Source organism: Mirounga leonina, unplaced genomic scaffold (assembly GCF_011800145.1).
Source record: "Mirounga leonina isolate KUSES-001 unplaced genomic scaffold, KU_Mleo_1.0 Mir_104, whole genome shotgun sequence".
NCBI lineage: Eukaryota > Metazoa > Chordata > Mammalia > Carnivora > Phocidae > Mirounga > Mirounga leonina.
The window spans coordinates 4,679,038-4,705,301 of NW_023270231.1; the positions used below are offsets into that span (position 1 = coordinate 4,679,038).

The window sequence follows — 26,264 nt, forward strand, 5'->3', positions numbered from 1 at the left end:
TACAAATATTTTTTTCTTTATTTAAGTGCTTTTAAAAGCAGACTGAAACTGCAGAGGTAGGACATGTATCTTAAGAATTGTCTAACGATACCCTATAATATATTGATTCAGAGCTTCTGTAGGCTTTTGAATAAATAACAAGGATTCTCCAAAATTTATAGAAGTCACCAAAAATAAGAGCAGAGAGTTGCCTTTGACTGTCATTTCCTATGCCATCATTTTTAAAAGAACACACTGTTGGTGGGAAATTGGGATGATAACCTGGTGGTTTCTCCTCATATTTCCTATCCCCCACTCCAAATGACTAATAAGTGAAAGTGGATTGTTTGTTTCCTCCAATAAACATGAGATAAGCATGAATTTGGAGCCTGCTGTTCTCTCCGCTCAGAAAATTCTTCTGGCTCTTCTCAGCTTAAATATCACCTCCTCAGAAGTTTTTCCTGGTTACCCACTTTAAATCAGGTTCCTATTCCCCCATCCCACATGTATTCTCTCTCATATTATCAATATTCTTTATAGCAATAATGAAAAATTTTGATGACTTGTAATTACTAATTTGTACACATTGTAGCAGCTGATGGTACCTATTACCCACATATCCATTTTCTCTTCTCGGGCTGGACAAGTAGACATTTGCAGGTTGCTCTGTGGTTATATATGGCCATGTGACAGACTTCTGGCTCATTCTAGAATATGGGCAGATTTGACAGGAGTCATTTCTAAAACCAGGTTTTTAAGAAGTCCATGGGCCCCCTTCATGTACTCTTTACCTTTCAATTGGATGGGCAGAGAACAAGGTTCTAGGGGCTAGTAGAGACACAAAACGAAAGGAGCCCTGGTCCCCAAATCACTTTATGTACAAGACCTGTTCATCTACCAAGAACACCTGCATTGTACCATTATGTGAACAAGAAATGACCTGTTGTGTGTGAGCCATTATATTCTTTGTTCTATTTATTACAGCAGCTAGTATTATCCTAACAAATAGACCCCCAACTAGAATATGAGCTTCATTAGGACAAACACCCTGTCTTTCTTGTTCATAACTATATTCACCACTTGCCAGATCAATAAATACTACTGAGTGCATGCATGCATGAAGGAAGGAATAGATCTTAAATTTATATTCATCTATAGTCATGCACCCAACATTTATACATGAATATAAATTTGTAGCCTATGGAAAAATTTTGTGGAGAGATAAAATGAATTTGGAAATTTATACGTTACCTCACAGTCTCTAGGTACTATGGCATCTACTTTGATGACAGCTTGTACCTAATTCTTGTTCCTTCCCTCACCATCCTCATTCAGCCAGCCTCAACAAGGAAAGCTATTGATAAGGATTTAAATCTTAACCTGGAATTGTCTAGCTCCTGTCAGTTAAAAACCAGACCCATGACATGGTTTTAACACAGTCCTTTGACATTAGCATCTTTTTAGTGTCAAGATGAAGAAACAGGCTCATTTAGTCACAGTGAATTTCTCCCTGTCATGAGCTGTTTCCATCCTAGCTTACCCCCACCTTCTCTTTTCCTCCCCACTTCCTCAAACCCACCAGAACTGAATGAAGCCTGTATCCACTGTTGTATTTGAGCAAGTTTGTTACCCTAGCCACAGCCTGGGGATTCCAAAAGAAAGCATCCATTGTAAATTAAGAAGGAGGAGGAAAAAAAAGATTGTACCAGATTTTCTACAAGGTTTATTCCATAATGCCTTAAAGTATGAACACAGCCGAGCTCTGCGGAAAGTGATTAATTTCTTGAAAACACTAAGGTCACACTAATTGACATGACCTGTGTAATTAAGTAGTCTCTGTTTACACACCAGAAGCTCAGCCGCTGTGAGGCTGAGTTTGCTTGACAGAATATCTTTACATGTCAAGAGATCAACAACCCTTCTTATGTCCTCCTCAGTCACCTACACAGGCCCCTGATTGCTGTTCAGAGGAGACCCGCTCTGGCGTGGCTGTATGAAGATCAGGCTGGCCTGGTGAGCATACAAAATGAGATGAGAGAAAGGTAGCAGCCACGATTGTTGGAGAGAGCCCACTTAATAGTCAGGGGAGCACGTTTTCGATCAGATGACTCTAGGTCTTAGGTTTTCAATATAACTGAGAAAAGCCACATTGAGATGTTAAGGGTAGACCAGAGTTTACTCATGCCAAAAAGACACTTTCTCATTCCTCCTTAAAGGCAACAGCAACATGAAACCTACTTCCTAATGGTGTACTATGGGAGAAATGATGGAAATTACATGTCTTCTTCACAGGCAACCTTCAACCAACGTCTCTATGACACATCGCCGTCAGACAGGGTAGCTCAGGGAAGACTAATCTTCACCCTCTTGGGCGAGTCCTAAGATTTGGGAACTTCAGTATGGTTTCTTTACAGAGTTCTCTGAGATGTCAGGGGCCACTTTACTCATGCTCCATCTAGGTGATGGGTCTTTCTTGCTCTGGAGAAGTGGCCCGAACCTCCATATGTTAAGGAAAACTAAAACCCCCTTCTGAGTAATAGCTTCTTTTTCCAAGGTTCATACAAGTACAAACTGACCAACACTTTAGCTATGTTCAGAAACAATGCTTATGTTCTTCTTCTTCCACACAACTCCACTCTCTGCCTGATGAACTTTGGTGCATTCCAATATTCTTTATGCAGACAGTAGCTTTAGGCTTGTTATAGGGCAAACACCACTCCTTGGCTCTCCTGGGGTTCATGGGTAGCCACTCTGGCTCTCAGATGTTGAAAGACCTCCTTATTTTCTCTGCAAAAGTGTCTCCCTACAGATTCTGGACAGCTTCTTTACTGTTCCACATTAGATAACATCTGAGTCAGATGGTTGGGTTGAATCACTGTCTCTTCACTACCTAGTAGGTGTGTGACTTTGAGCAAATTGTTTAACTCCTCTAAGCCTCAGTTCCTCAGGTGTAAAATTATATTTTACAAATATAATATTTGTACCTTCTTAACAGAGACATTGTGAAGATGAAATGATAGCTCATGTAAAATCCTTAGCATGATACTTCTCACATAATAAGTACCTAGTAAGTGTTAGCTTTATCATTATCATCATCATGGTCGATGTCCATAGATGTATGTCAAGGTACACATATGGGCACATATATTTATACACACATATATGGAACACACTGAATGTAGACACAGATACAAACAGTCATCTCCCCAGCACTTAATGTAATTAGAAATAAACCAAGATAGGGAACACAGGAAGAAAAGCCAGCTTGTGGTGGAAGCACAAAAAAAGAAAAGAAAAGAAAGATGGTGACAATGGACGTTGGAGTTCACTGAGTTGAAGTTCCTGGAAGTTTCCAATAGGCAGCTGGACAGCTAGGTCTGGATCTGGATGTCAAGTCTCAGGGAACCTGACTCAAGAGTTCTGAGTGCCCAAACAGTGGTTAAGATGCTGAGAATGGAAAAGATACTCAAGAGAGCCCTACAAAGTGAGAAAATATCTGGATCTCAAAAGAAAACTTAAGGAATGGCAATATATACAGGAGAGCAAATAAGTAGCATCCCTTCAAGAAGGCTGAAGTGAATGTTGTTGTGGAATCCAAGAAAAAGATGAGTTCAAGAAGGATGGGATGGCTACCAGCATGAAATGATGCACAGAAATATAGGAGGACATAATAGTCATGAAAGAAACAAGACTGGGGAAAACATAGAGTTTGGTAGGGATATGTGAGGTGTTACTTTAACTCTATTGAGGCAATTCATCCATTCTCCAATTGCATAAACATCCACATGCTTACATGCATAAGACCATGTGCTAATTGTGGGAAAATGATAATTAATTAAATGTGTAAGCATACTTAGATACAAAACAAAATGAGTCAATGTTCATTCTGCCATAGCTTCCCTCTATCCTCTCCCAGGAAGTAATGAGGGCGTGATGGGGACAAAGCAGGTTAAATCTGAGATGCAATAAGGAATTTGTCCTTGCTTATGGAAAGAGCTCTTCTTCAACTCAAAAATTAACTCTGTAGTGGCCAAGGTTGCTGCCCCTATTTAGAGAAGTCTACTTACTTTAGGATGGGTGGAGACTCACAGGGAAGAGCACATGTATTTGAAGGACAGTATGGACCTTGGGTTAGGCAGTTCTCATGCCTAATAGAAATGACATGCCTACGTTCTCATGCCACTGTCACCAGGAAGAGGCTGTCAGAAGTCATTGGGTATAAGACTGGACCAATGCCTCTCAAATATGGGCAATTTTGCATCCCCACCCCAACCAGGGAACATTACATACGTCTGGAGACATTTTGGGTTGTGATGACTAGGCTAGGGCCTGGGGGAGTTTCTCTCCTGGCCTCTATGGGTACAAGCCAGTGATGATCTGTTAAACGTCCTACAGTGTGTAGGACAAATCCACCCTCCCATACACAACAAAGGATTATCTAGTCTAAAATGTCACTTGTGCCTAGGATGAGAAACCCTGTATTGAAATAATGACCCAGTTTCAGTGTATCACAAGTACTTTCTCCAAAAGCAAATTAGTTACGCATACAAAATGTGTCATTTGTATGTTAGAAAACAAGCAGAATCATAATGTTTACTCAGTTTTAGAGCTGAGGAAACTGAGGCTTTCCAGAAATTCAATTCATGCCCCCTCGTCTAGGTAGCCCTTCTACTAAATGAAGAATAACTATTTTATCTGTAAAAATAAAGCTTTCTAGATACTATCAAACATGACAGAATGAGTTGGTTTTTCATCTCCTATAAGAGCTACATTTCTATAATTTAAGGCTTTCAGACATTTCATTAGCAGGTCCTTTGAGGGAAAAACAAGGCCCCAGAAGTCTTATACAAATACTCTCTTAGGTTCCCCATGTCACCAAAGTCCACCTCTAACTCTACTGCCCTGAGAAGCACAGCAAAGCTGATCCTGATATTCATAAGGCATGACAATGTCTATTAGACATGTTTATTACACATGAATTGGTTCATGCCTGGATATGCCTTATTCCTAACCCAAGCTTGGTTAAGGGAGATATACGGCTCATCTTAAGGCCAAAGCAAGTGCAAAACAGTTTATAATGAAACCCAACCTCATGTTGCAGGACACTGAGCAACTTAGTGGCATCACATGTGTTGTTTACCAGCAAAGCCAACTCCATCTCAACACACAAAAAAATCCTGTGTGGGAAGGAGAGTAGCCAAGTCTTCCAACTTGGGGTCAGCAGCTAGCCAGGAGAAACATTTTCCAGGAAACTAGGAATCCAGGGATTCTCATTACTCATCTCTGTCAGAACAAAAGGTGGCAAGGCCAAAATGATCTTACAAAAATACTTCAGGATCTTGAGAGAGAATGTCTTCTTTCTACTGAATTTGTTCTTCCGTGAGACCAGTAAGTCTCACCTCTCAAAAAAATATCATCTTGGAGACAAAGAGATCTTGACATCTAAGAATCAGTGTTCAGAATCATCCCATCCCTTTCCCTTATCAGAGAATATGCAGCTAAAACTTTTCAAGATCCCCTCAGAGATCATACATTTCAATCTATACTTAAAGCTGACTAACTATACCTAAGAGTATACTTTAAACACCATGCTGTTTTCACTGAAAGACCATATGGGCAAATATATGTATCATTACTCTGATAGGAAAACTAATGTTGACCATGCAAATGAGTTAGCCGTAAAATGAAATGGAAGGCAACACAAGTCTAAAACTTTGCTCTTCAAAGTGTGGTCTGTGGCATTGGCATCATTTGGGAGCTTGTTAAAAATGTAGAGTTTCAGGCCCACCTGAGACCTCAGTTAGCAGTTTAACAAGATCCCCAGGGAGTTCTTGACACTTTAGAGTTTGAGAAGCACCAGTATCTAGAACTTACTGACCTTTCCTACAACCTGACTACCATTTTGTCTTCGAAATTAACACTTCGCTTTCATATCTTCTTCCACCAGTAAATGTGTAATTATACGAAGTAAACACACCCCTCATGCTTTGAATGGTGGCAGATTTGACTGCTTGAGGACCTTCACACATGCTGTACAAGGATATTGCTGACACAGAACTGAGTGTCACCCGCATCACTCTCTAGATGTGTCCTACTGCATCAGGGGTCCATTTTTAATAGACAATTATTACTGACAATTTCCAAAATTGGAAGAGGAGAACAGAGAGAAAGGAAGGAAGAAGAGGACATAATTCTAAAACAGAACAAAGCTCTTATTTGACAGTTTTCTACTTGTAAAACTTTAGGAAGGATCCATTATTTCTATGTACTTTACTTAACCTACAGTGGTTTAAGCCTGTGAGTCTATTCAGGAAACCAGACTAGGCTCAAAGGACATCACTGCCTCAACCAGTGATGACAGGTGGTTCAGTCCTGGCTCTTCCCTAATAAAAACAACTCCTAGAGTGCAGAGACCTGGGGGACCGGGATCTTCACCTGCTCCTCACCTCTGGGGAAATAACTAGACTCTGTTATCTTCTTCTGCCTAAGACTTTTTTACCCTCTCTTGATATTCATGTCATTATTGAGATTTAAGAAAGACAAGACAAACCCACCTGGAATCTCCGCATGTCACGTGGGTTTCCTGCATTCTTTAGGCAATTTTGGTTACATTTGAGGAAAAATTTCAAGAAGAACCTGCAAAGAAACAAATCATCACGGTTAGCATTTCAGTCCTGACACAGAAAGGAAAAAAAAGTAGTAAGTCGTGTCTGGGTTGTGCATTCTATTCTCCACGTATTTTCTGAAATACCTAGGAAGGTGTTAGAGCCGATATGTTATTTAAAGCTTTAGCCTTTGTTTTGCATTTGAGCTGGACTTTCTCTATGAAGGAAACACTCTCAGTGCTGCCAACAGATCTCACAAAAGAATTAAGCCCCCAAGGAAGTATTTTTACTCAGAGGGAAGGTCTTCACCATAATTTAAGGTAGGCTCCAATTGGGTATAATTGCCTGAGAATTACTCATGGTTCCCAACAATATGTAATTTAAGTCCCATAAATTCACAGATGATGAACCAGCAAAATGCATGCTGGATGAATATAAGGAGATGGTAAACACTTTTTTATTTTAGTATCTCCAAATAAAATACCTTAATTAGTAGTACCCACAAGAAGTAGATAAGATTCACATACTGACTGAAGTCCTTTGACTTCTCAAATATTTCCTGTATGTTTTTCTTACGCTGCCTACTGTAGACAAAAGCTATTTGTGATTGAATAAGAACCTCACTGCCACCTTGGTCCCTGAATTGGTTCTAGAGTGAGATCCATGGGTTTTACTTGCTAGGGTGACCAAAAGTCCCAATTTGCCAGGAACAATCCCAGTTTACACCAGCTGTATTAGTGGAAGTATTAAGAGTACCCACTTTAATTCTCAAAAGTATCCCATCATGGATGATAAATTAGAGGGCCACCTTATAACTTTCTGAGTTATTTCTTTTTTTTAAGATTTATTTATTTATTTTGAGTGAGAGAGAGAGCTCACACGCGAACTCACAGGTTGGGGGGAGGGGCAAAGGGAGAGAGAATCTCAAGCAGACTCCCCGCTGAGCATGGAGTCACGTGCAGGGCTCAATCTCAGGACCCTGAGATCATGACCTGAGCTGAAACCAAAAGACGCACTCTTAACCAACTGAGCCGCCCAGGCGCCCCCTGAATTATTTCTTATGTTGTAGTTGTTAAAGTCCATCACAGGAAAACAGCAGGTATCAAAGGTGTGCTATTAGGACATTCATATTGGCAATCTGCTTGTTCTCCACTGGCCCATGTTTGGGGAAAGAAGCATTTTAAAAACCACCCTGAGGGACGCCTGAATGGCTCAGTCGGTTAAGCATCTGCCTTCAGCTCAGGTCATGGTCCCAGGGTCCTGGGATCGAGCCCCACATCGGGCTCCCTGCTCAGCGGGGAATTCTGCCTCTCCCTCTCCATCTGCCTCTCCCCCTATTCATGCTCTCTCTTGCTTTCTCTCTCTCTCTCACTCTCAAATAAATAAATAAAATTTAAAAATAAATGAATAAAAACCACCCTGAGTTCTCCATTCCCTTTTACTTGTAGGCCTATAGCTATCAGGCCCGCATATTTTCCAAAAATATCAGAATGTATTAAAATGCTGGGCAGTTAAATTCTTTTTTTTTTTTTAAGATTTTATTTATTTATTTGAGAGAGAGAATGAGATAGAGAGAGCATGAGAGGGGGGAGGGTCAGAGGGAGAAGCAGACTCCCTGCCAAGCAGGGAGCCCAATGCAGGACTCGATCCCGGGACTCCAGGATCATGACCTGAGCCTAAGGCAGTCGCTTAACCAACTGAGCCACCCAGGCGCCCTGGGCAGTTAAATTCTTGTAGGGACTTTCTTTTCTTCACCTTTCTCCCATTCAAGCCTGCACTGGAGTATAAAACTCCCACCTCGATACATATAACCTGTGAAGAACTATCACGCCGTGATGCCTCAGTCTGAATTTAGCTCTGAGCACAAAGTCTATTGAGCAAATAATACAGGGGTCTTCAGAAATGAGAACACAGTACAAAGTTGCACTGAGTTTAACCGGTTTCTGAATACTGAACTGAGAGAGATCCCAGAAGAATCTCTCTCCTCTCTGGTCCCTGTAAAGAGGAGAATGTAGTGTGGGAGTAATTCTGAAGAGAGACAGTAACTTTGTCAACCAAAAGAACATTTTAAAATGTAAACATCTTGGGGCACCTGGGTGGCTCAGTCGTTAAGCGTCTGCCTTCGGCCCAGGTCATGATCTCGGGGTCCTGGGATCGAGCTCCGCGTCAGACGCCCTGCTCAGTGGGAAGTCTACTTGTCCCTCTCTGTCTTCCCCTGCTCATGCTTTCTCTCACTCTCTCTCTGCCCCTGCTCATGCTCTCTCTCACTCTCTCTGTCTGCCCCTGCTCATGCTCTCTCACCCTCTCTCTCTCTCTCAAATAAAATCCTTAAAAAAATAAGATGTAAACATTTTCCTAAAATGACTCTTTCAACATCATGCACCATTCAACTGCTCATCAATAAAAGCAGGCCTCTGGAAAATCATTTGCCCTTACTTCCAGGTTCTCTCCACAGAGGCCAAAGTTTATCAACCTTTCGTACAAGGTAAATGACTCATGGAACACCGCTGAAGCCCAAATTTGTAAAATGGAATCTGGTCTGGCACCCCTTCCCCAGTAGGAAGAACAGCACTGTCCTTCCCTGGGGCCATCAGCTGGTCCTGACTCATGTCCCCTTTCAAAAAGGTAGACTTGGGAAGGGAAAGAGGTTGAGGGAGGAGTCCTTTCCTCTGAGCTCTCAGAAGGCCAGGGCTGGATGGCCCTGTGATCACACATGACTTTCAGAAGTTAAGGTGGTGAAACTCAAGGGCAGTGAGTCTGTCATCTTACTGGGGTTCAAGCCAAAGACACCTAAAATGTGAAAACTGGCTGCTTCTTTCAAGCACAGCTAGTTGGAAGGGCATTTTTAAAAACCACACCAAGCCCTGGGAGAGGACTCATTGCCACTAAAATGACAGTAAGAATCAGTGTGGTATGAAGGAAAAGCCTTTAGAAATATCCAGAATGGGGTTCATATCCCAACTTGGGCAGGTACCGCTTGTGTGATTTTGGATAAGTAGCTGAACTTCTCAGCACCACTTCTCTATAAACTTCTAGTGACAGTCCCTACCTTGTAGGTCAATCGCAAACACGAGCTGCGAGAACACCTGGTACCTGGTAAGCTTGGAGATGGTGGCAGGAGTAATAATGGCTCCCCCGGTGTTACGTGCTTAACCAGTGCTCAGCACAGTGCTAAGAACTTCAAATGCATCTTCCCCATTTAACCCCCCTAAGTAACCTCTGGTAGTAAGCCCATTTTATGGATGAAGAAACTGAGGCTCAGAGAACTTAAAAAACTTGCCCAAAGGTTAGTAACTCTGAGTCTAGAACTCAAATTTGGCCACAGCCTGTGCTTTTAACCATTATGCTACAGTTTTAGTAATAATAGAAGTAGTGCAATACTGATGTTAGTCCCAACTGTACCATCGGGAGTCATTGTACCACAACAGCATTTACACTAGTAAGTGTAAATAAGAGTAACCGTACAAATAAGAATAATTATCGGCATTATGATTTCCATACCAGCAGCGTAAATATCGTGGAGGGAGACGTCATGGCCATTCTCCCTCCAGTGGCCCCCACCCCCGGTTCCCCAGGGTTGATAATATTGCCGCCGGTGTGTGTTTAAGGCATTCGAGCCCCGACCCGACAGGCAGATTCAGGTTGTGTTAGAAGGAGCTGTCAGCACACCCTCTGGCATCTTCAAGTCAGACAACTGCTAGCCACCATGAGCGGAGCCATCTGGTGCCAAAATGGAAAGACAAGCAAACAGGACGCTAGCTCTGCCAGAGAGAAACAGAATCAAGGGAGTAGGGCATCTTCTGCCTTAACGATGAGCAGGGGCGAGGTGCCTGTCACCAGCCCATCGTTAGCACAAAAGCTATGCTGGGCACACACCAGATCCCTGTTACCCTAAGCTGCCCTGTCACTTGGCATGCTGGCAGAATCTCCTGCCCGCCCTCTCGACAGTGGATTGCTTGCTGAAATTGAAGCCTTGACCATCTGTCGCTGGGAAGAGACGGCATCCACGGGTGCCTGGGGCCTCACAGAAGCCCTTATGTGGCAAAGACGCTCTGAAGGACCCGTTCTTTTGGGGAAAGCCAGCCTTACCCCAGGGGGAGCCTCAGGAATTCTTTCAAAGTTTCCCCTCAGTAGATGCCAAATGCCTGACCCTTTCAGATCACACTTCCTTAAAGGAACTGAGAGGAGTTAGAAGTAGGAGTTAAAAATATCCCCACTGAGAGACAGAGTTAGACGTGGCACACACATTTTGGGGATGATTTATCGGGCTGTTTTTTAGGCATTTGTAAACGGGGGACACATGCATGCCTGCTGGCCTATGGAGAGGATCTCAGATTCCGAGGGGGGTTTTAACAAAGCGGAGGTTATTGTAACTCAAAACCTCACTTTTGTCTCATGAATTACCACATTTTGTGTGGCGGGTGTGTTTGATAAAGTGTTGTCAGGAAAAAGAGTGTGGCAGCCTTCTCCCAACCGTGGGAAACGGACTGGAGGCAGGACAAAGCCCCTATTGACCCTATAAAGTTCCAAGGAGTTCCAGAAACTCCAGGAAACAGCCCAACCAGAACCAAACTCCAGTCTTTTTGGGGGGTGGAAGGCGTGGGGCAAGAAACCCAACACCTTTCTGTTAACTCTCAATATGAATAATATCATCTTCTGTTCATACAGTGTATTACATGAATCAAAGCACTTCTATCTCTAGTATCTCACTAAACGTTCATGGAAGTCCTATAAATTAGGCATGCCAGGAATTATCAACCTATTTAAAAGGCAAGAAAACTAAGACTCAACAAAATTAAGATATTTATCTACAGTCAAAACTAAACTCATACCCTATATTGGTCAAAAGAGTCCTTACGGTATAAGTTTTTTTCCATGAATTACAGGACTTTATAAGTGATCTGAACCATCACTTAGTATAACTTTTTCACCATGCATATGAGAAAATTGAGATATCAGGAGACATGATAATAGCCACACAGTTATAACAGTTATGATAGCCAGAACTACAATCCACATGCCCTGACTTCTAGTTGTATGATTTTTTTCAAGAAAAATGTAGGTTTCCAAAAGTCAACCCAATAAGGGCTCAACATGTGAGCTATTGAAACTTTTAGTCTCCTACCTCAATTAGGAAAGAGACAGTCATAAAACTAAAAGTGACATCCCATTGAAAGTTGTGTCTAGGTTCATCAATCAGGCTAATGTAGGACATTAGCCCATCATTGAACATTAACTGAACTGAACACACACATTTGTAGAACAAAACTGTTTATTCAATGGTTTACTTGTATCACATTTTACCAACCAATAGATAGTCAGTATATTGAGTATCCTTCCATTTAACTAGCACAATACTGGATACCAAAGATACGTCTAGGCTCCCCCAAAAAGAAAAATCATTGATTTAGCCAACAAAACCTGACCCATCTTTATGAGGATGTAAAGTAACAACAAGTAAAAATTATCTCTGTATACCCAGCACATGAAACAGGATACAGAACCCAGCTGTTTTTCAGTAAATCTGTTCAACTAAACAGAATCCGGGACCTCCAAGCAGTAGAAATGAGAACATTCTACAATAAAGATGGCAATAGAGAATGCTGGGCAAGAGCTTGGGTTGGAGATAAGATAAACTGGGTAAATTTCTGCAGTTCCCTGAACCTCAGTGGCCTTATTAAAACATGGGAATAACAATACTTCTCTCCAGCACCACTGTGTCATAATCCTAACTTGGCTGTTGAATTTTGTGACTTTAGACAAATTACTTAACTTCTCTGTGCCTCAAATTTCTCATCTGTAAAATGGGGAAATTAACAGAATTTACTTTAGAGGGTCATTGAGAATTAAATAACAGATGTGAAATGTTTAAATAGTACCCAGCATAGAAAAAGGGATCATTATTTTCATCATTATTTATTTCTGGCAACTGCTCACTACCTAGCACTAAGAATGTTCAGATTTTCAGATACAAAAAGGATTATTTTCTCTTGGAATGTGAAAGTTAAGAAAAAAAGCAAAGACCTATGTAACTGACAAGAACTATAGGTTTCATTGAATGACCTACAAAAAGAAAAAAGAAGAAACCAAGGAGAGACAATAATGACTAGAGCAGCTTTACCCAAAGGCCAAGACACATAAAGGAGAGAGGTAGCAGCTTAAATCATGGAGGACTCCAGCTAGTCAGAACTGAAGTGTGCACACAGTAAAACCAACCATTAGGCAACAGCTTGTACATAATTAAATATTATACAAAGCACTGCAATATAGATCTAGGGCGAGCAGGTTGAGTTTTTACCTTCCCCACCCAAATTCTGAAAAAATCACATTTGGATGTTTTCAGCTGCTGTCATAATGTCTAGGCTGGAAAAGAAAAGCATCAAGGCACACCTAAACCAAGACATAAAACCCCCATTTGCAGCCTTAAGGCTCCCCAAAAGTTTTTCTGACTTATGTCCACAGATGGTTATGTGGCGGATGATCTTTCCCAAAGATATTCAGGACATGGAGGTTCACTCTGCCCCAACACAGGAAACAGCTGTGTGGAAACAACCGTGGGGTCCCTTCTGTGTGAAGTTCAAGCTGCTCCCACGCACACTAACTGGAGGGTAGAGAGGGAAATGCCTCACAAATCAAAGGGCCTCTTTGGAGAAGTCCTTTCCATAGACTGCCCCATCATCTTTGCTTTGACAACACAGCATAGAACTGCCTGCCTTCATGACCAAACCTACCGCCCAGATATAACCAAGGAAGACTTTCCAGGAGTACATGTATTCTCCCAAATTGAAAATATTTAACCAGAAAGCAGCTATTGCTACCCAGACCTCTCATGCTGCCAGGGGCTGTTTCAGAAACACCATCACTACCCCATGGTCATCCCCCGTGGAGAGGTAAACAAGAGTCCCATGGCCACAGCCATGAAAAATAGATCTCTCTTGAAAACAGGGAGCCAAAACAGCTAGAAAGAAAAAACTCTATTTTCAAAGTCAACACTTTTGGGTTCCTGGTACACAGAATAAGTTGTAGAGTACAGTTCATCCATGTGAAAATATGATACCCATAAGTCTGCCAAAATCCCAAGGATGCCACAAGGGCGGGCTGAGGAGGCCAAACCTGTATAAGGACAAAGGTGGCTCACCACCGGGCTGACCTCCTTTCCTTTTCTGATATTAAAATGCATTATTAGGAGAGGATCTGCCTTGACCTAAACCCCTGCAGTTCTGAGGCAAGGAAGGAAGAAAGAGAGAAATAAGATGACGGAGGGGATTCTTTGCAGACGAAGCAAATTCTCTTCTCTCCCCCACAGTGGAAGGTGGAATGGCACCAAGTTGTGGCACTATCTTGGGGATCCCAGGGGGAGAGCATGTGGCTGCCCGTATTACTGGCCACTGACTTCAAGGAGTTTACTTTCTCCCCTGGCCAAGATCCCTCAGATCTTGGGCATTTCTGGAAAGTGTTCTCAGTCTGAAAGGATGAACATGATCAACTTGTAAAGTATTTGTTACCTCAGAGTTTGGCCCTGATGGAAGGACATAATTAGGGGCAAGATTTTACAAAAAGAAAAAAAGGTGTTGGGATAGAATAGCAGCAGACGAAAGAATTTAAAAATAGCTTTAAGAAAAAGGATTCACTGCAAATGGGTCTCCTCATGCTGGAAGTCAAATCTGAAAGCTAGGAAAAAGCATCAGGATAGTGAGAAGGGAAAGAGGGGGACAAATAACCAATGGCCAATACGGAAAGAATAAATTGCAATTCTTTAGAAATGACACAGGGACGGGTGCGGCAGCTTAATACCTACTGCTGCAAGGTTTGACTGGAAATGAAGTGAGAAATTATGACACATCCAAGGAGTTGTAAACTGGTGTGTTGCAGAGAAGGCGTTCATCTTCAGGGATACGCTTTTATAAAGATTACTCAAGTGCCAAGAGTTTCTTGCGAAAAATGCATTAAGGTACAAACACTGGCCCTTGGCAGACATTTGGAGTCATCCTAATAGACCAATCTGCAGCAGGAATGAGGCAGAGAACAGGCTCAAATGTATGTTTGTCCTTCTCAGGGCTGGGGACAGGCTAAGGACATATTCGTCTTAAACGGTTTTCATTACAAGGAACATGATCAGCAAGGAATCACCCAGCACAGAACTCCTGCAGACTAGGGGACAGGATTTGAGACAGGCATCAGATGTTGGAACTCTGGGTCACTAGTACAATTCCTCCTCCAGTCTGGAAAAGAGGCAAATGCAAGTAACAATATTGCTTTAATAATAATGATGCACTCTGAAAAGCCAAGCATAAAAAGTGAGATAGGAGGAGTCTCAATGCCTCGACTTAGTTGTTATTATAGCAAACACATGAATATACAACGTGGAGTCCCTGTTCTGAGTGCTTTACATGTATTAATTCACAACAACCCTATAAAGTACTAACTCTATTCTCATCTCAATGATCCTGAGATACCGAGATAAAATACTTAGGTAATTTGCCCAAGATTTCCTATCTAATAAGTGGTAGAGCTTGGATTTGAATGTATGTAGTTTGGCTTCAAAGCCCACATCCATTAAACTACAGTCCTTTGTATTTATACATATTACATTAAAGCAGTACAGATCATTGACCATATCTGACTATACTCTTAGTATCATTTCCAGATTCATTCAAAATTAAAGATAAAGTCAGCATAAAAATGTCTGGTATTGTCACTAGAATATTCCCAATTATAAATTTTAATGTTTCAATTTTGCCTATGACCACTCTTGCCTATTTTGAACGCATTTGAACTATAACGAAAGCCTAGTCAGTGGGTGGATCTGGTAATAGGGCCAAACCAAATTGGGAGAATGATGGCTAAAGCAAAACCAATATAATCTGGGTCTCTTGGGAGGAGTCAATGAAAATCATTTCAAGGGTTTATTTATACATTATGTAGATACCAGCCCCATAAGTCACTATCTTTGAATGTCTTTTTCACAGACAGAAAGCCACAGGTTGAAAATCAAAGGCTTGTGATACCCCTCTGTTTAACACCTACGTGTTTAAAGTTTTAAAGCAGATTCATTTAGAATCTCATGTTAGAATTTCACTTTTTCCTTTTAAATCCTCAAAAGGTTTCAATATTAGTGTCCCCTGTGGAGGTGAAAGATGTCAGAGAGAGATCAAAAAGTTCAAATTCATAGTAACTGAAACATGTGAGATTTTTCTGGATGCTCAGCTCTTTCTTCAAGAGGCCATAAAGTACGAACATTCAGTGTCATTCATTTAGTCAACCAACAAATATTCCTCAAGAGCCTAATGTGTACCAATTCTCCTTTAATACCAATTGTATTGATATCACAATTATTTGGTTCAAGTTTTCCTCCAAAAGAAAAATAAAACAGGAGAAAAACCCTAAAATCAAACTTCCAGGAAAACTTTTTGACTCTGAGGATGATAGAGTATTCGAGCATTTGCCAAGAAAAGCTGAATACCCATGAATCTTTCAAAGTTCCTATGGATGGCAAGATTCTACCTTTTCAGACACACTGGCCCCCCTCACCTGCCAACATTCTTTGCTTCAATCACATTAAGGTACATCCTGTGCCCTGAACATAAAGTTTCCTTCTTGCCTTCACCATAGGCTGTATATCTGGGTCTGAAATGCCTTCCCTACTTCCAGAACATCTCAGCTTCCCATAATTCTACTTATACTTCCAGGTGCCGCTTACATGCCCTGAACCCATGAAACCTTCCCAAATACCCCAGCTAGAATTAACCACTTCCTCCTGTGTTCTGTTTCAGCTCTTGTCACAACTGGTCTTCACATCTTGTACTCCAGTTACTTAAGTAATCATGTGACTCTCCATGACACTGCAGACCCCTTTAGAGTGACATTCTGTTCCCCACAGCACCTAGTATGGCTGTATATAGAAAACAGAAAATGAATATCTGACTTCAATTGATTACAAATATTAATGGCAGTAACTTTGAATTATAGCAAAAAGATTCTTTCTTCTTTCAATTTTTTCCTACATTTTCTGAATTTTCTATAAATAGGATTCCTTTAAAAAAATAAACAATTTTCTGGTTGTAAAAAGTGAAGTAAGTATCATTCAGCATAGAACCTAGGGGATGTTGCCCCCATACTGTGATGGATAAATTAAGAACTAAAAATGATGAGTGTCTTTGCCAAAGTCTCTATGCTCTAGATTGCCAGTTAATTCAAATGAGAATAGTTAAGAGCTATCCATCTCACCCTTTGTAAAATGTAGATCATTTATTAGTTTCACATATGCATAATTCATAAAAGACTATCAACTGGGCAGATTCCACACCACTGATGTCCTCAATTTCCTACTTAAAAAAATTCTCAACATCAAAGTTTAAAATATTATCTCTAAGTTAAACTTGCCATTGTTCTTAAAACATTTAAGCATAACCCAAAGGGAAAAAGGACATGTAACTAATAATATGAAATGGATCTCCTCTAAAATTCTACATACCCTTCTGATGACTTTGTTGAAATCCAGTGGTTAAAGCTGATGGTTTGCTATTTCTTGGTTCAGCCTATTTCCTTAAGTCATCCATTTATTCATTCAGTCCATCTTTCATTCAGTAAGTATTTACTAAGTACCTACTAGGCATTAAGCACAAGCACAGAGACAACTTTGTTCCTGCCCTTATGGAAGCTCACCAAAGTATACTTCCTAGGTCACCGACATCAGAATTATCTGGGAAACTTGCCTGGTGGGAGTAAGTTAGGGGATAAGGTATTCAAATAATTTTCATGTACACTGGACCTTGAGAATTAATACCTACTTTATTTTTTAAAAAATCAACAGTAATGTCAATACCATGTAATAAATGCAATGGTGTTATACATCAGAAATAGTGAACTAAAGAGAAGGGATAAACATCTAATCATGTGTCACTGAAACTGAGCACAAAAACATGTTAAATCACCTCTGAGTAAAAAGAAAAGATAAATTTCCTCCCCCATCCTGCCTCATCCCTAGCACAAGCCACAGAAAAGAAAGGAGTTTCTGGTTGCCAGAGTAAGCTGATATTTGACCAATTTTTGCTTCAAAGAAAAGAAACAAGCTCACTTTTCTACCAAAAAGATAAAAAACAGAAACAAAAAAGCCATCAGCTGAAAAGCTGTGTCCCAAGAGAAAAAGCATAGTCTTGCTAAAGATGAAAATTCTTTTTGAAACCTGCTGAAATCATCAGCACCCTTTCAAAAATCCACTCCACTTGTCTGCTCACTTTTCTGGACACACCTCCCCTGGTCCCAATCTCACATCATCATGTGCTGCCTCCCATCCTCTGGGCTCACACACCACTGGGGATAATAAATTTAATTTGAGCAATGGCTTTCATGGAAAAAAAAATCACTGCATTCCAACACATCACACAAGCTGAGTTCAGACAAAAACAAGTGACTCCTTAATTTGGATTTAAAGCTCAGGATCAGTCTTCAAATAAAAATGACCAGTGAGCATAATGCCCACAGAGCACAGACAATAATCTCATGAGCTCCAAATTATTCCAGTTTATAGTATAATGATCCAATAAGTCTGCATGTTCTAGTCCATAAAAATAAAAGAAGAAATTTATCATTTTAAAATCATAATGCAAAATAGAGTCTGACACTTTATTAAGCACTATTTATCATGATATCATAAGGATGCTGATGGAAAATGAAACTAAAGCAATATCGTAGATGAACAATGACACAATTTAGTCTTTCTGGGGGTGCTTTGTAGTCACAGGTCATACCCTCTTGCCCTCCCTACCATGTGTCACTCTTTAATAGCTTAAATCAGAAACACTGGAAACGAAATTTCAAAGAAGCTTTTATCATGAAAATTGGTCAAAAACATCATAAAACAAAGAACACTAGAATGGGATGAGACCTTAGAAATTTTCTAGTGCAGATATTCTTAACCTAGAGTCCATGGATGATCTATTGGAGTTCTTGAATGCCTGAACACCTGAACATCATATCCAAATTTTTTGCACACACTTTTCTGTGGAATGGGTCCAGAGTTTTCACAGGTTGTGAAGGAGTCTGTGAGTTGAATGCCCAGAATCCATTTTCCCCTATTTTCATAACTGTCCTCTATTCTCCTTTTGGAAAATTTCCTCCCCCTCACTCAAGAGTCCTTATATTTCAGCAGCACAAATTCATTCCAAGCCTGGACAAGAGTGGTGCTTATCATCCAGGTCTGGCTAGTCACAACAACACCTCCCCAAACTGGGTGATTGCTTTAGAAATGGGCATCTGACCCAAGTCAAGCCAATCAGGCCTAATCCAAGCCAGTCACAGGATATTTGTCTGAGTGGCTACAAAACAGTTGGGTCTTGGTCTACTCGAGTTGGACCCAGAAAGATATAAGGCCGGTTGCTTACAAACGCTATACTTAGAGATGAAACCATAATGGAATATAATCCATTGTCCCATCTAATAGAGATCATAGGACAGGAACGGGGATAGGTGAGGAGGAGAGAAGATAGGGGGAGCTAATATCAGACAACACCCTCCACACAAGGTGGAAACGTGAAGATGAAGCTGTTGACACAATGATGAAGCTGAAAAGGAGCAGAAGGGAGGGTCCCAAAAAGGTGTGTGGAAAAGAGAAAAAATATTCCATCTTTTAAGCCCTGGTAACATTAGGCTATACAACTTCCACATCCTATGGCCTCCTCCTAAGTCACTAATATATATATATATATGTGTGTGTGTGTGTGTACATATATATGTGTATATATATGTTATTTTATATATATAATATACATTATTATTTTTTTAATAGAGCACCATTGTGTAAAAGACAAAAGGCTTGAAATATCTACTAAGTATCACTGAAGTTCAATTAAAAAATAAATGCCATATGATATAAGATTTTGTCGAGAACACTTAACACCATTTGAAACACATAACGAGGTTTTTTGTGATGCTTCATTATAACTATTTTATAGGATCAATAATTGGATTTAAGAAAAAAGACTTAGGAAATTTTATCAACATGCAAAGAAATCTGCTAAATACAAGGTGTACCATCAATCTGTGACTGATAAACTTTTAAAAGATACACTGCTAGCTTAGACATTCAACTACAAACCATTTTAATGATACCTATTGTAACCAATATTTTTTAGATATACCACAGAATTTAAGGCAACTCAAAACGAGCAGGAGGAAAAACTATATATATATATATATATATATATATATATATATACCAGGAATATGTCTGAATGGAAGAGTGAATACGTGAATACCTTGTCTACAATGGACAGCCTTGGCTATTCTCCAGCCAACTGACTCCATGGAGAACATGAGGACGGTTTTGCCAGAGCCTCCCATTTCAAGAGAAGCTGGAAATACATATTGCTAAGTGTGAAACTTGCCAATCTTCCAGGCGATATAAGGGTCAGACAAAATAAGTCTGGAAAAGGGGTCCCAGTTTGCATCCCTCATTCTAAACTGTAATAACCAAAGTAGCAGCAACTCATTTGTCTGTGAGGCCTTGACGGGACTTCTCTGTGTCCATCTTTGAGTTTTAAAAAATTATAGTAAGAAGAGGAGGAGCAAGATGGTGGAGGAGTAGGAGACCGAAATTTCGTCTGGTCCCAGGAATTCAGCTAGATAGGGATCAAACCATTCTGAACACCTACGAATTCAACAGGAGATCAAAGAAAAGAATAGCAGCAACTCTCTGAACAGAAAAGCCACCACTTTCTGGAAGGTAGGACGTGCGGAGAAGTGAATCTGAGGCGATATTTGGGAGGATAGATGGCGGGGAGGGGCCTCCATCGGCCGCTTCTGGCAAGTGATAGAGCCGCGGAGCACAAAATCAGAACTTTTAGAAGTCGGCTCTGCTGAGGGACGTCACTGCAGTGGCTAAGTGGGGGCTGGAGCCCTCGCTGGGACAGTGTAGTCTCAGGACCCTCGGGGTCACAGAAAGACCAGGGGTGCCTGAGTGTGGCAGAGCTCCCAGGTATCAGAGCGGGGAAGCCGGCTGCAGAGACGGAGCCAAGGCGTGGGCTCTCAGCTCGGGGTTGTCATAAACTGTGATCCGCGGCACAGTAGGGCCACTGCTCCTCCAGCAGGGACCCAACAAGCGGCAGATCTGGGGAGACTCCCCTTCCTCCCCCGGGAGGAGTGGCACAGGAGCGCACCGCAGGGATCTGCTGGGTTTGGAGACTCCACACCGGGTCGTGTGCCAGAGATAGAAACGCTCAGTCACAGGCCGGGCGAGCACGGAGTGCGGCCAGAGACCCGGGAGACAGGAGTGGTTGACTGCTTTTCTCTGGGGGTGCACTGAGGAGCAGGGCCCCGAGTTCTCAGCTCCTCCGGGGCGGAGATTGGGAAGCCGCCATTTTCACTCTCATCCTCCAAAGCTGTAGGGAAAGCTTGCAGGGAAGGAAAGCTCCCGAGAGCAAACCCCAGCAGATTACTTAGCCCTGACCCTGCAAGGGCGGGGCAATTCCACCTGCGGCAAAGACATTTGGGAACCACGGCAACAGGCCCCTCCCCCAGAAGATCAGCAAGAACAGCCACCCAAGACCAAGTTTACCGATCAATGAGAATGGCAGAACTCCAGCACTATGGGAATACAGCTCATAGAATTCATGGCTTTTTTCCCCCCAATTCTTTAGTCTTCCAAAGTTCATTTTTTTAATTTTCTTTTTTTCTTTTTCTTTTTTTTTGAATTTTTCTTTTTCCCTTTTTCAACCAACATCTTATCAGTCCCTTTTTAAAAAATCTCTTTTATTTTTCATTTTTAGAGTCATTCTATCCCTTCATTGTAGTTAACCTTATTTTTAGTATATATATATAAGTTGTTCTCTCTTTAAAATTTTGGGATACAGTTTCTTCTAACAGACCAAAATACACCCTAAATCTCTAGCGTATGGCTTTGTCTCCTGCCTTAGTCTCCTGCCTAATCACATTCTCTCCCTTTTTTTTTTAATTTCTCTTCTTTCTTTTTTCAACCAACTTCTTATCTTATCAATTCCTTTTATAAAATCTTTTATAATTTTCATCTTTACAGTCATATTCCATCCTTCATCATATTTACCCTTATTTTTGTACATATATAAGTTTTTCTTTCTTTAAAATTTTGCAAGGCAGTTTCTTCTAACAGACCAAAATATGCCCAATTCTAGTGTGTGGCACTGATCTATTCACCAGCCTGATCATATTTGATCATATCCTTTTTTTCTTTTTCTTTTCTTTTTTCTTTCTTTCCCTTTCTTTTCTCCCAGTTTCAGGTCTCTTCTGATTTCTTTAGTGTATATTTTTCTGGGGTCATTGTTACCCTGTTAGCATTTTGTTCTCTCATTCATCTATTATCCTCTGGACAAAATGACAAGATGGAAAAACTCATCTCAAAAAAAAGAACAGGAGGCAGTACCGACTGCCAGGGACCTAATCAATACGGACATTAGTAAGATGTCGGAACTAGAGTTCAGAATGATGATTATAAAGATACTAGCTGGGCTTGAAAAAAGCATGGAAGATATTACAGAAACCCTTTCTGGAGAAATAAAAGAACTAAAATCTAACCAAGTCAAAATCAAGAAGGCTATTAATGAGGTGCAATAAAAAATGGGGGCTCTAACCCTAGGATAAATGTGGCAGAAGAGAGAATTAGTGATATAGAAGGCCAAATGGTGGAGAATAAAGAAGATGAGAAAAAGAGAGATAAACAGCTACTGGATCACGAGGGCAGAATTCAAGAGATAAGTGATACCATAAGATGAAACAATATTAGAATAATTGAGATCCCAGAAGAAGAAGAAAGAGAGAGGGGGCAGAAGGTATATTGAAGCAAATTATAGCAGAGAACTTCCTTAATTGGGGGAAGAAAACAGCATCAAAATCCACGGGGCACAGAGAACCCCCTTCAAAATCAATAAAAATAAGTCAACACCCCAACATCTAATAGTAAAACTTACAAGTCTCAGAGACAAAGAAAATCCTGAAAGCAGCTCGGGACAAGAGGTCTGTAACCTACAATGGTAGAAACATTAGATTGGCAACAGACCTATCCACAGAGACCTGTAAAATCTAAAATTAGATTTTAAACCAAAGACTATAATAAGAGATGAGGAAGGACACTATTTCATACTTAAAAGGTCTATCCAACAAGAAGATCTAACAATTGTAAATATCTATGCCCCTAACATGGGAACAACCAATTATATAAGCCAATTAATAACAAAAGCAAAGAAACACATCAAGAACAATACAATAAAAGTAGGGGACTTTAACCCCCTCCCCCCCCACACTGAAATGGACAAATCATCTAAGCAAACTATCAACAAGGAAATAAAGATTTTAAATGACACACTGGACCAAATAGACTTCACAGATATTTTCAGAACATTCCATCCCAAAGCAACAGAATACACATTCTTCTCTAGTGCCCATGGAACATTCTCCAGAATAGATCACATCCTAGGTCACAAATCAGGTCTCAACCAGTACCAAAAGATTGGGATCATTCTCTGCCTATTTTCAGACCACAATGCTTTGAAACTAGAACTCAATCACAAGAGGAAAGTCGGAAAGAACTCAAATACATGGAGGCTAAAGAGCATCCTACTGAAGAATGAATGGGTCAACCAGGAAATTAAAGAAGAATTAAAAAAATTCATGTAAACAAATGAAAATGAAAACACAACTATTCAAAATCTTTGGGATGCAGCAAAGGCAGTCCTAAGAGGAAAGTATATAGCAATACAAGCCTTTCTCAAGAAACAAGAAAGGTCTCAAATACACAACCTAACCCTACACCTAAAGGAGCTGGAGAAAGAACAGCAAATAAAGCCTCAACCCAGCAGGAGAAGAGAAATAATAAAGATCCAACCAGAAATCAATGAAATAGAAACCAAAAGAACAGTAGAACAGATCAACGAAACTAGGACCTGGTTCTTTGAAAGAATTAATAAGATTGATAAACTCCTGGCCAGACTTATCAAAAAGAAAAGAGAAATGACCCAAATCAACAAAATCATGAATGAAAGAGGAGAGTATCACAACCAACACTAAAGAAATACAAACAATTATAAGAACATATTATGAGCAACTATATGCCAGCAAATTAGATAATTTGGAAGAAATTGATGCATTCCTAGAGACGTATAAACTACCTAAACTGAACCAGGAAGAAATAGAAAACCTGAACAAACCCATAACCACTAAGGAAACTGAAGCAGTAATCAAAAATCTCCCAACAAACAAGAGCCCAGGGCCAGATGGTTTCCCAGGGGAATTCTACCAAACATTTAAAGAAGAATTAATACCTATTCTTCTGAAACTATTCTAAAAAATAGAAATAGAAGGAAAACTTCCAAACTCATTTTATGAGACCAGCATTACCTTGATCCCCAAATCAGACAAAGACCTCATCAAAAAGGAGAAGTACAGACCAATATCCCTGATGAACATGGATGCAAAAATACTCACCAAAATACTAGCCAACAGGATCCAACAGTACATTAAAAGGATTATTCACCATGACCAAGTGGGATTTATTCCTGGGCTGCAAGGTTGGTTCAACATCCGCAAATCAGTCAATATGATACAATACATTAATAAAAGAAAGAACAAGAACCATATGATCCTCTCAATAGATGCAGAAAAAGCATTTGACGAAGTACAGCATCCTTTCTTGATCAAAACTCTTCAGAGGATAGGGATAGAGGGTACATACCTAAATATCATAAAAGCCATCCATGAAAAACCCACAGCGAATATCATTCTCAATGGAGAAAAACTGAGAGCTTTCCCCCTAAGGTTAGGAACACGGCAGGGATGTCCACTATCACCACTGCTATTCAACATAGTACTAGAAGTCCTAGCCACAGCAATGAGACAACAAAAAGAAACAAAAGGCATCCGAATCGGCAAAGAAGAAGTCAAACTCTCACTCTTTGCAGATGATATGATACTTTATGTGGAAAACCCAAAAGACTCCACCCCAAGACTGCTAGAACTACAGGAATTCAATAAAGTGACAGGATACAAAATCAATGCACAGAAATCAGTTGCACTTCTATACACCAAAAACAAGATGAAAGAGAAATTAAGGAGTTGAGCCCATTTACAATTGCACCCCAAACCATAAGATACCTAGGAATAAATCTAACTAAAGAGGCATAGAATCTGTACTCAGAAAACTATAAAATATTCATGAAAGAAATTGAGGAAGACACAAAGAAATGGAAAAACGTTCCATGCTCATGGATTGGAAGAACAAATATTGTGAAGATGTCAATGCTACCTAGAGCAATCTACACATTTAATGCAATCCCTATCAAAATACCATCCACTTTTTTCAACAAAATGGAACAAATAATCCTAAAATTTGGATGGAACCAGAAAATACCCCGAATAGCCAGAGGAATGTTGAAAAAGAAAAGCAAAGCTGGTGGCATCACAATTCCGGACTTCAAGCTCTATTACAAAGCTGTCATCATCAAGACAGTATGGTACTGTCACAAAAACAGACACATAGATCAATGGAACAGAATAGAGAGCCTCAACTCTATGGTCAACTAATCTTCGACAAAGCAGGAAAGAATGTCCAATGGAAAAAAGACAGTCTCTTCAACAAATGGTGTTGGGAAAACTGGATAGCCACATGCAGAAGAATGAAACTGGACCATTTCCTTACACCACACACAAAAATAGACTCCAAATGGTTGAAAGACCTCAATGTGAGACAGGAGTCCATCAAAATCCTAGAGGAGAACACAGGCAGCAACCTCTTCGACCTCAGCTGCAGCAACTTCTTCCTAGAAACATCGCCAAAGGCAAGGGAAGCAAGGACAAAAATGAACTATTGGGACTTCATCAAGATAAAAAGCTTTTGCACAGCAACGGAAACAGTCAACAAAACCAAAAGACAACCGACAGAATGGGAGAAGATATTTGCAAATGACATATGAGATAAAGGGCTAGTATCCAAAATCTATAAAGAACTTATCAAACTCAACACCCAAAGAACAAATAATCCAATCAAGAAATGGGCAGAAGACATGAACAGACATTTCTGCAAAGAAGATATCCAAATGGCCTATAGACAATGAGAAAATGCTCAACATCACTCGGCATCAGGGAAATCCAAATCAAAACTTCAATGAGATACCACCTCACACCAGTCAGAATGGCTAAAATTAACAAGTCAGGAAACAACAGATGTTGGCAAGGATGCGGAGAAAGGGGAACCCTCCTACACTGTTGGTGGGAATGCAAGCTGGTGCAGCCACTCTGGAAAACAGTATGGAGGTTCCTCAAAAAGTTGAAAATAGAGCTACCGTATGGCCCAGCAATTGCACTACTGGATATTTACCCCAAAGATACAAATGTGGTGATCCGAAGGGGTACGTGCACCCCAATGTTTATAGCAGCAATGTCCACAATAGCCAAACTATGGAAAGAGCCAAGATGTCCATCAACAGATGAATGGATAAAGAAGATGTGGTGTATATATACAACGGAATATTATGCAGCCATCAAAAAAAAAAAAACCACGAAATCTTGCCATTTGCAACAATATGGAAGGAACTAGAGGGTATTATGCTAAGTGAAATAAGTCAATCAGAGAAAGACATGAATCATATGATCTCACTGATGAGGAATTCTTAATCTCAGGAAACAAACTGAGGGTTGCTGGAGTGGTGGGGGGTGGGA

At 40.5% G+C, this 26,264-nt stretch overlaps 1 protein-coding gene and 1 long non-coding RNA gene across 5 annotated transcripts in view; both read right to left on the minus strand.

Moving 5' to 3' along the window:
• EBF1 (EBF transcription factor 1) overlaps positions 1-26,264 on the minus strand; it is a 397,322-nt gene that overhangs the window by 135,836 nt on the left and 235,222 nt on the right. For all 4 annotated transcript variants that reach the window (XM_035013358.1, XM_035013349.1, XM_035013339.1 and 1 more), the window contains exon 7: positions 6,534-6,615. In XM_035013358.1, the coding sequence (XP_034869249.1) occupies positions 6,534-6,615 (82 nt within the window). The remainder of the gene's footprint in view (positions 1-6,533; positions 6,616-26,264) is intronic.
• Positions 11,639-17,775, minus strand: LOC118016121. Its single transcript, XR_004680761.1, has 2 exons — positions 12,280-17,775; positions 11,639-12,220 (listed from the first exon to the last, which is right to left on the minus strand). It is a non-coding gene; the product is annotated as an uncharacterized LOC118016121 (long non-coding RNA).